The 10762-nt window shown below is 40.0% G+C and overlaps 1 protein-coding gene and 1 pseudogene across 1 annotated transcript; both read right to left on the bottom strand.

Moving 5' to 3' along the window:
* Positions 1 to 1606: 1606 nt before the first annotated feature.
* LOC138146119 (transcription factor BTF3 homolog 4 pseudogene) lies at positions 1607 to 2458 on the bottom strand (annotated as a pseudogene).
* Positions 2459 to 4343: 1885 nt separating this feature from the next.
* LOC138146115 (H-2 class I histocompatibility antigen, alpha chain-like) lies at positions 4344 to 9497 on the bottom strand. Its single transcript, XM_069067836.1, has 5 exons — positions 9295 to 9497; positions 6531 to 6797; positions 5852 to 6118; positions 4636 to 4914; positions 4344 to 4511 (listed from the first exon to the last, which is right to left on the bottom strand). Exons 1-5 carry the CDS (start codon positions 9377 to 9379, stop codon positions 4369 to 4371), a joined length of 1041 nt encoding a protein of 346 aa, XP_068923937.1. The 5' UTR covers positions 9380 to 9497; the 3' UTR covers positions 4344 to 4368.
* Between the last annotated feature and the right edge of the window lie 1265 nt (positions 9498 to 10762).

The raw sequence follows: 10762 nt of genomic DNA, 5'->3' as shown, positions 1-10762 counted from the left end.
CCTTGGACAAGTCAATTAACTTTTACTGTTCTAAGTCAGCTGTCCAAGACCAAACTGCCAAGCAGGTGCTGACATAGATTATTAAAGGAAGTTACTTATATTAATGAAATCCCAAGCAAGTTCATTCTGCATCCCCCTATACACTCAGTAGATGTTGTCCTTTCTAATGTGGAAACCCAGAAATAGAGCACACACATATTAGTGCTGGATAGAAATGTATCTAAGTGAAAACTAGAGGAAAGATTACTGCATTTATTAATGTTGTTGAGAGAACAACATGGTAAAACATTAATTTTGATTCTCACACCATAAGCTCCAACACATTCCATCAGTTTCTTGAATTAATAATATGTGAATGATGTTGAACAGGTTGGAAGAAAAGAGAATAATATGTTTATCTTTATTAAACAAAGGTAATTCCATTTTTATTTTTAAGCAAAGAGAACACAGATTAGATGAAGTCTGATGAGTTTATTGCATAAATTTACAAACTTCTTCACAGCAACAAGTAATTATCACGGTCAGATTTGAAAAATGTTCTTCATACACAGAATATAAATGCTTAACACATATAAAATTCTTGAGGAATGTATATGAATATTTGAGTGCAATGCCCAATCACTACTGAAAGACTTAAGAATGGGTGAACTTTATGTAAATACTTTATGTAAAGTTTGCAAAAGAGGACTTAAAGAAAGCATAGAAGAAGACTTTTTTTTTAACAGCTAAGGGTTTGTGAATTGCTTGGGTGGGTGGGCACTTGTTTAACTGACATAACCACAACTTCTTTATGAATTAACGGGTAATTTTAACCATTGCAATGAGTAAAAATTTTCTTGTGCCAGTGAACACTTGGTCCTGAATCTTTATGAATTCAGGGAGACTGATGTTGGGACAACAGTCATCTCATCCCATTAATGGGGCATCTTGACCTTGGTAGAACCCACCAGGCTTTTGCTCCAGAGGGAGAGCTCGAAGACTAGATCACCAATGCTATAATGAGGCATCAGCAGAGGACATTAATGAAGGAGGACAACAGCAGAGATGGGAAAAATGCAAACCTAGATAAGAACATGAAAGATAGATACTTTGTATGGGGTTTTCATTTAATCTTGTGTGCATACTTTGTTCCCCCCCCCCAATAGAAAGTAAGATTCTTGAGGGCAGGGGCTTTCCTTTTTTAATTTATTTTCCAGATACCTAATACACAGTAGGCATAATTGTTAGCACTTAAATGAGGCTTTAAAGTTTGCAAAACACTTTACAAATATGATTCTTACTTGATCCTCACAATAACCTGGGAAGGCAATATCATTATCATCTCCATTTTGAAGTGAAAGAAAACGAGGCAAAAGTGTCAGAGATTGGATTTCAACTCAGTTGTTCCTGACTCCAGGCCTAATGCTCTGTCAAGTGTGCTACATAGGTGCCTTTACAAGGCTTGTTGAATTGAAATAAATAGAGGAACAAACTAATAGTCTGTTGTGGGTGTATTACAAATGGGAATTTATTATTGAGTATGAAGGGATATAATTCAATGTTTGCTTGGACTTGTACTTTAAAATGGAATGAATATATGTTTAAAAAATATATTTGTGACATTAATTTTCTTTTTTTAAATTTATTTTTAGTTTGCAGCATTAATTTCCACAAGATTTTGAGTTACAAAATTTTCTCCCTGTTTTTCCCCTACCCCACCCCAAAATAGCTAGCCTGCTGAATACCCCTTTCCCCAATCCGTTCTATCTTATGTCCTCTCCCATTCCTTCCCCCAGCTTTCTAGTAAGGCAAGATGGATTTCTATACCCCGGTGCCTGTATATCTTATTTCCCAGTAGCATGTAAAAAAACAAACAATTTTTAAATATATACATTTGTTTTTAAAACTTTGAGTTCCAGACATTTTTCCATTCTTCCCTCCTTACCCACCGCCACTGGGAAGATAAGCAATTCGATATAGGTTGTACATGTGTAGTTACACAAAACATTTCTATAGTAGGTATATTGTGAAAGACTAACCATATTTCCCTCCATATACAAAATATTTATATTATTGAACTATTGATAAGAGATTTTCTCTGTCCCTGTACAGTTCTGGAGTCACCCACTTCTTTCTCCAACCCGGTTCATGCCAGTCAACAAGAATCATCAGACTCTAGTTGGCTTCATTCTTTGATGCTTCCTCAACATCTTCTATGATATCTGGGACATTATCATCCTCTTTATTAATGTCTTCAGGCTTGGTTTCTTTACTATCCAACAGTTGCCTTTAGGAACTGTTCACCTAACTATGTAAAATTTGTTAAGCTCTGAGCTCCAAGATGGCTTAATATTCTAGGAAGCATTTCTTTGATTGGTTTTGCTTCTGCATGGCCAGGGATTGTAAAGGTGTTGATGGAGAGAGAAGGCTGGACTTTGGGGCTGTTGAAATGAATAGCCACCCCATCATTTTAAATCATGTTCATTTCTTCAATAGCAGTAATATTATTCAAAGTCAATTTTTTGAGAGAAACTGAAGTTTCTTCTCTTCTGCTGTGGCCACTCTATGCGCCATCTTGTTCCTTCTGCATTTGGTTTCCTTGCCTCGTATATGGACCTGAGCTTGAAACTTAACTAATTTCTCTTGATTAATGTTGCTAGTGGATCTGGAGTTGAGGTGGAGGGCTTCCTCTGATGGCAATATGCAGCAAACATAATTATAACTTCAAATGATATGAAAATGTTTCTGTTGTCTCTACGAAGAAAAATGGTGTTAGAACATGGAGATGAGGCACAACATGGTTAAGAAATACTGAAAGCCTAGGTAAGATGGTAATTAGAGAGCTTCTGAGTATCTTAATCAAATTAAATCACCAGACTTGTATTTAAAACTTCTCAGGGTACTAAAACAAGCAACCAAACACACCTTGATAACTTATTGCCAAGCCACTGACTGTGATCTCTGAAAAATAATGGTGAATAAGAGAGGAACTGCTGGTCTGGAAATGGACATGTGACCCAATTTTTTAAGGGAAGGTCATGGACACTTTATACCATAAGACAATGAACTGAACTTCAATTGCCAACACAATTCTATTAAACATTAGTAAAGTGATTCCTCTCCCCTCCCCCCATTATTTTTGGTCCCACCCAAGCTATCACGGGTGTAGGAAAATCTCAACGAGGAATTCTCTCTACCAGTGAAGATTTGAACTCTACAATTATATCTTAGAGAGTTTTCTGGGGATCTGAGAGTGACTTGTTCAGTATGTGTCACAGGTGAGATCTGAATCCAGATCTTCCTAACTGCAAGACAAGGTCTCTTCTCCATTTACCAAAAGAAGTTACCTCTTACTTTGGTGATGACATGTACTTTATACATATATATGTATGTATATTTATATATATTTACATATATATATTTGTGGTAATTAGTTGAAAGGAATGAGTGACTGATTTGTGAGCATATAGCAAGGGCAGTTTGATCACTATGAAACATCATGGTTTGCGATGATTTGGATGAAGCCATATATGGCATGTTCAACAAATATAGAAATGATTCAAAGCCAGGAATGATAGCTAATGCCATTGGATGACTATAAATAAAACCAATGGCCAAATAAGATACCAAAAGATATAGAAAGAGCAAAATAACAGGCAGAATATGATAAGATGAAATTTCATAAGAGTTTTGCATGTTGTATCACTTAAAAGAAGGAAAGTTTAATGAGAGCAGGGACTTATTTTTTCTTCTGTGTTTGTGTTATAAGTGTCAAGCAATACAGCAATCAGTCCTTGACAAATGTTTATTAGATTGGATTGGATCAGTGTAATGTAAGTTAATGTTGTCTCATAGTTGAATTAAAAATAGTAATAAGTATAAGCCATATTAATAGACATATACACACTCAAAGATTTCTGGAGAAAAAAGATATAGGGAATTTAGTAGACTAAAAGCTTAATATAAGTAATCAATGTGACTTGGGCAGTGACACAGAGAAAAAGACCAAAGTAGCCTCCAACTAGATTATAATTAGTTAATTAATGAACAATAATAATATTATATCCACATTTGATAATAATTGCCATCATTTGCATAGCACTTCAAGATTTGACTGACCCTTTAAATGCATCATATTACTGTGAGGTAAGTGCTATTATTATTCCTCCTTTACAGATGAACATAGAGAGGCTTGGAGAAGTTGACTTGCCCAGTACATTATTGAGGAGTTTTTTGATCAAATATACTTTGGACTCCATAACTTCTGTGTCCCACTTTGACCCTGAGATTCCAGGATTCCCTTCTCAAACATTTTCACAAATCAGTTATTGGGGTTGCTATAATAGCATCTCCTGGCCCCTTGAGGGCTCCCCATCCAATACCTTTCTGTCACCTCTCTCTCATTACATGCATACCTGCCTTCCTCTTCCTCCATGCTATGAAGGCCCCAGCACAGCTTAGCAGTAGGATGACAGCCAATACAATGAACAGTGCCAAGGCCCAAGGCTTCTCCATCGTGGGCTTTTCAGGGACTGTATGGAGAAAGGGTATAATGTAAGTGTGGGTACATTCAATGGAAGGAGGAAAGGAATAGAACTACACTCTGGGACCTGGTCTCCTGGGGATGTGATGAGAGTGTCTGGCTGAAGTTCTGACCTGGATACACAGCAGGGGTCTTCAGTGCAATGTGTTCCACCACACAGGTATAACCTCTACCTGAGGCCTCTGGTGGGAGCTCTAAGGTAACTTGGAGGTAGAAAGTATTATCCATATTTGGCAAGATGCCACTGGAAGTCTCGTTTCCCCAAACACCAAGCTTTCCATCCTTCTCCCAACGCAACAATATGGACTGAGGGTAGAAGCCTCTGGCTGTGCAGGAGAGAATGATGCTGCCTCCTTGGTTGACATGGCGAGATACAGTCACCTCAGGGGGTACTGGGAACAGCGATAAAAAAGAAGACCTTATATTACTATCTCAGTGAATGTTTGGTGTTTCCCTAGTCTCTAACTTTATTGATGTCCCTGGTCTCCTTAATGTAGTATCCATTTTCCTATTTGACCCAATGGATCCATCAGTCCCTTGAGAGTAGCACGATAGTTTATAGCCATTTGTATCTCCTTGTACACCTAGGAGAGTGCTAGATAAACAGTGTTTACAGAGTCAGCATCTGTTAGTCTTGATGACCACATCACCAGCTGCTTTCTAAGTCATCTTCAGGTCGTTTGGTCTGCTATGATGGATTAAGAATATAAAATAGGTCAATATTCCACATGATCTATGATTTTATGAGTGTGGGTTCTTCTAATGGTGAATATTTCAGGAAGTCTATGTTTACTAGGCTATATTTCATGAGCTTCTTTCACTGCCCTGTCAAACCCCAACAAAATAAAAATTAAATATCACTTCGTACCCAAATTCATGGTCATGATGCTCTAAATTTGGCTAGATGACTTACTAGACAGCACACACAAAGTCCATCATTCTTGGGGCTGTACATAAAGTTTTTCCAGCTTGGCAGGACACAGCAGAATTCTATTCATCTGCCATAGCCTTTGAGCTCCTAGGATGTCACTCATGCCTTGATGAGGCGGCAGGAGGAGATGAACTTAAGCAAAAGAAATAAAGAAAGATGGAAGGGAAGACAGAAAAAAGAAGGATGGAGAGTGAAAAAGTAAAAGAAGGAAATTAGATAAGAAAGAAAGAACAAAGAAAACCGGAAAAAAGAGAAACTCAAGATTTCTCACATTCTCTGACTTCCCCATTGTAAGTTGGAGCTAAATTCAGATGCTATAGATATTGTATGTTTCTCTAGGGCTCCAGTTTATATACAGCATGATGTGGGTGAGGAGATGGGAAGAAGCAAACACTCACCATTATCCTTTAAGCTTTTGTACCCAACGATTTTCCTCATCATGTCAAGACAATATTTATTCATGTAGCTTTTCCTTATATCAGTCCAGAAGGGGCTATCCAGAACATACTGGTATTTTTTAAATTCAGGCTTTAAATCCTCCCATTGCCCATCTTCTTCTTCTATCCTGTAATATTCCTCTCCATCCCAAATTAAATGGATATTACTCTTTATCTTTATGTCGTTGTCTGTTTCACAGTCTGCAAGGAGTTGCCCTGTATGGTTTCCTGTGAAGAGACAATGGGGTAGGCTCTTCTGGAACAAGTGTAGAGAGGGAGACCAGTAAATAGGATCACCTACACCCCATCCCTAAACATAGGGTCTAAACTTCGGCATAGAGTCCCCAGCCTCGAAGTTCAGGTTTATTAATTAAGTGAAAGTTCTTGGGATGAAGGTAGAGGAGCCTTAGAATTATAGAAAGAGATGGTGACCCAAGATGTTGAACCTGCTGGATGAAGCCTAAGGCTCAAGGATGGATGCTTTAATGCTCCTTCTCTGGGTTAGTAAATAACAATGGACTGGGACAAGGACATCCATTTCAGTGGTCTGATCAACTGGGGATGGATCTATTGGACTTGGAAGAGAAATAGACAACATATGATGAAAAGAGGGCAGGGGTGATGAGTGGGTCTGACTTACTCTTATAGTCATGGTTAATGTAATTCTTTGCTAAGTGGTACATCATCCAGTGGAGATTTTGCTCATGGCCCAGCAATACATTACGCATCTCAGTGATGTATTCGACTCCCAGTACTTTGGCGGCCCAGGGTATCTTGACAATAATTTCCTGGTGTATATTGTTGTAGGATGCCAGTTCAATATCATCAATGAAGCTAATTCCACTTAGTTCCAAGAGAGAGTAGCTTGTGCCCACTGCAGTGAACTGACCCACATGCTTGTGGTGAACTGAATTATTGGGAAAAAAGGAAGGAAGGAGAGAAAGTAGATTTTCATTTTACTAGAGGACGAGTGTTTCCTCTAATTCATTTCTTTTCCCCCATCATTTGTAAGGCAAACTATACAAATGACTCCAAAATATCTCTCTCTCTCTCTCTCTCTCTCTCTCTCTCTCTCTCTCTCTCTCTCTCTCTCTCTCTGTCTCTCTGTCTCTCTCTGTCTGTCTGTCTCCCCCTCCAAAGAATCACCAGCTGGGTAATACAGTGGATAGAATAGTGTGATTGTACTCAGGAAGACCTGAGCTGACATCCAGCAAGCACACACTTATGCTGTGCAACCCTGGGCAAGTCTCTTAAGCTTTTCATTTTGCTTATCCATAGCAATGGCACAATTTTGACACCTGCCTTTCGGGTTCTTGTGATGATCAAAGGAAACATTTGTAAAGAGCTTACCACAGTGCATGGCAGAGAGTAGTGGCTTAATAAATGCTTATTTGAAAAAAAAAACCTTTCTTTTGGACATCTCCAATTAAATTGCCTATAGGCAACTGAAACACAACATGTCACAAACAGAACTCATAATCTTTCCTCCTAAACTCTCTTGTCTTCCTAATTCCATTTCTGTCAAGAATACCACTAATATTCCAACAACTCTGGTTTGTAATCTCAGATTCATCCTCCAATTTTCCCTTTCTCCCTTCTTTCCCTAATATCTAACTAGTAGCCAAGTCCTACTGATTCCACCTCTATAACTTGTCTCAAGTTCAATTCTTTCTCTCCATTTACTCTATTGCTACCCTAGCCCTTACCCTCATCGTCTCTCACCTCGACTTTTGCACTTTTCTCCTAATTGGTTTCCTTTCTTCAGCTCTCTTCCTTCTCCAATCAGTCCTCCCTGACATTCCCATTTTCTTTTTCTAAAGTTCATTACTCCCTTTCTCTAAAGAACTCTGGGGCAGCTAGGTGGCACAGTGAATAGAGCACTAGGCCGGGAGTCAGGAGGACCTGAGTTCAAATCCGGCCTCAGACCCTTAACATAAAAACTAGCCATGTGACCTTGGTCAAGTCACTTAACCCCACTTGCCCTCCAAAAAAAAAAAAACTCTAATGGTGTCCTAAGGCCTCTAGAATAAAATACAAACTTTTCCAGCTAATTGCATTTAACACCAGTCATAGCCTGGGTCCAGTTTGCCTTTGCAGAATTATTTTAAGCTCTCTCCTTAATGCATTTGACATTTCAGCCAAACTAGCCCTCTTACCATTCTTCACACCCAGCATTCCATACCATAGGTCTTTACTTAGATTGTCTGCACAGCTTGGAATGTGACCTCTCCTCACTTCCAGCTTTGAGAATTCCCAACTTTCTCTAAACTACAGCTCCAGCTTCTACAAGGTTTTTCCTAATTCCTGCAGCTGATAGTGCCCTGCCCTGATCAGAAATTAATTTGTATTTACTTATACATGTAATGTTTATTTATTTCCAATCATGTAAGTTATTGTCATACAGTAGAATTTATGTGTAATAACAGAAAAACCGATGACTTTGAAATCAGAATAGGCTTGAATCCCATTTCTAATACTAATTGTGTAGCTTTAAGGAAATCACATAACCTCTCTGGGCCTCAGTTTCCCAATCTGCAAAATGACAAGTTTGGACGCTATGACCTTTCAGATTCCTCATTGTTCTCCTCTACAGCCCATCCTCTTCACTCACACAGCCCTGACCCTAGGTTTGTCCTCTTACCTCTCACCTACAATAGCCCCTCGCTGACTCACTACCTCAAACCTCTTTCCTCTTCCATCTACCTTCCCCTCAGCTGCCAACATGATTTTCCTAAAGCATTACTGACTATCTCACTCTTCTGCTTAATAAACTCCAACATGTCTCTTTTATCTCCAGGACAAAGTTCTTTGCTTGGCCTTCAAAACCTTTCAGAACATGAATACTTCCTGCCATTCTAGCTGAGAGTCTTACACTTGACTCCCCTGCACCCGTTTTCCTACCCAAGATCAGCTTCCTGACTTCAGACACCTGCACTCTACCCTCCCTGACCTCTTTTGTCCCAACTGTTCCCTATGTCTGGAATGATCTCCATCCTTCCCTCCACCTCTTCACTTTCCAGTATTCCTTTGAGTCTCAGGTAAAACGCCATCTTCAGGAAGCCTTTCCTGGTGGCCAGAATTGCCAGAGTTGTCTTTTCTAAAATTACCTTTCATTTACTCTGTATGCATCCTGTAGGTATCTTTTTTTTTACTTGCTATTTGCCCCATTAGAGGGTGATCTCCTTGGAGGCAGGGACAAGGTTTAATTTGACTTATTTTTGGTATCTTTAGCACTTAGAACATTAGCCAGAGAAAAAAATGATTTACTAAATTGTTTACAAATTGTTTAGTAAATGCTTCTTGACTGAGTGCCTGACTTTCCTGAAGCCTCTTGAATACAGTGACTGAGTTTTCTCCATCAGGCCTGAGTCCTCTCTACCTGATTTCTTTCCCCCTAGACTTACCTGCCTGGGTCACTCTAAAAGCAAATACCCCCAGAATGAGAAACCAGGCTGAAGAAAACCATCTCCTTCTCCTCTGACACTCCATGATCTTCAGAAGATGTCTACCTGCCTTCTTGTCAACCACACCCCAGCTGGGGGAGGCTTTAGACCCCTTATCCTGTGTCCCAGACAGTACCTAAAAGAGAACCGAGGCCTCCTATGCACCTTTCAAGGCTTCCTCTCTCTATCTACCACCCAGGATGGGGTTGGTTCTGCTGAGGCCCTCCCCTCATCATCACCTAAGAGATCTGTTACTAGACCAAAACTTTTCCTGCCTGGTGGATATGAAGGAGGAAGTGAAACAGAGTCTGGTGAGGGCAGAGGCCCTCAGAGCACAGTCATCATCAGTATTGTTTGGGAGACCCAGAAATGAACTGCTTCAGTTACAACCAGCCAGTCGTCTTTCCTAAATGTTGAACCTTGATATTTTTAGATTTGACTATCTCACCAGGGACCCTTTATTCTGGAGGAAAGATATAGGGAAGAGATGCCATTCCGCCTTTCCTCACACTGCCCTTCAGAAGCCCCTGGTTTAATGGGAAGATAGGATTCCTCCCCTCAGGGAGTCCCTGAGTTCATGGAGCAGATTTTAATGGAGCTACCAGTCTGAAAGGATGCTATTAAGTATAATAACTGTGAATATTACCTGTTAAGGTTGGCAAAGGACTTCATATATATGTTTACCTCTTGTGATCCTCCCAATAATATGCAAGGTAGGCACTATTGTCATCCTCCTTTTTCGGATAAGGAAACTGAACCTGAGAAAGTTTAAATGCCTTTCCCAGGGTGACACCACTAGGGAAAGTCGATGGAAGAATTGAAAGAGAGATAACCCAGTCTTTGTTGATGTTCTAGCCACTGCTCCACACTGTCTTTCAATGATGATTCATTTTATCCTCTCTCCATGTGAACGGCAGGGCTCTGGGTTCTTTCCAGCATCAGGGCACTGAGTCTTAGCTGGCTCCTCTCAGTGCTTGTAGACTCACCATCTGAGTGTCTGGCTCCCTCCATTGTGAGCTTGGGCTGTGCTGCCCTGGCTCATCCCTGACTCTGTGCCTGTACATCACCAGCAAACAACATGTCACTCGTCATATAGTATGTGCTTGTTAAATTCTTGCTGATTGAGCAAACATATACTGTAAAATTTGTGGGACCATTGCCTATGGCTTATGGGCATGCAGTCAAAAAGTCATCTACCATTCTAAAGTCCAAGGCAGAACTAATTATCTTTCTCCCCAACCCTCTATTCCCACCCTCATCATGACTGCTGAAGGCACTTTCATCCTCCGAGTCCCCCAAGATGGCAGCCTCAGGGTCATCCTTGTCTTCCCCCTGGTATTCACCCCACATCTTTATTCTGTTGTCAATACTTGTCATTTCTACCTTTTCTACATCTCCTGCAGTCGCCTTCTCATTGATCTTTGTGCCT

Source organism: Petaurus breviceps, unplaced genomic scaffold (assembly GCF_028583685.1).
Source record: "Petaurus breviceps papuanus isolate PSGF00001 unplaced genomic scaffold, PetGlider_PUasm1.0 139, whole genome shotgun sequence".
NCBI lineage: Eukaryota > Metazoa > Chordata > Mammalia > Diprotodontia > Petauridae > Petaurus > Petaurus breviceps.
The sequence above is the reverse complement of the archived record's forward strand: the minus strand, read 5'-3'. Positions and strand labels throughout refer to the sequence as shown.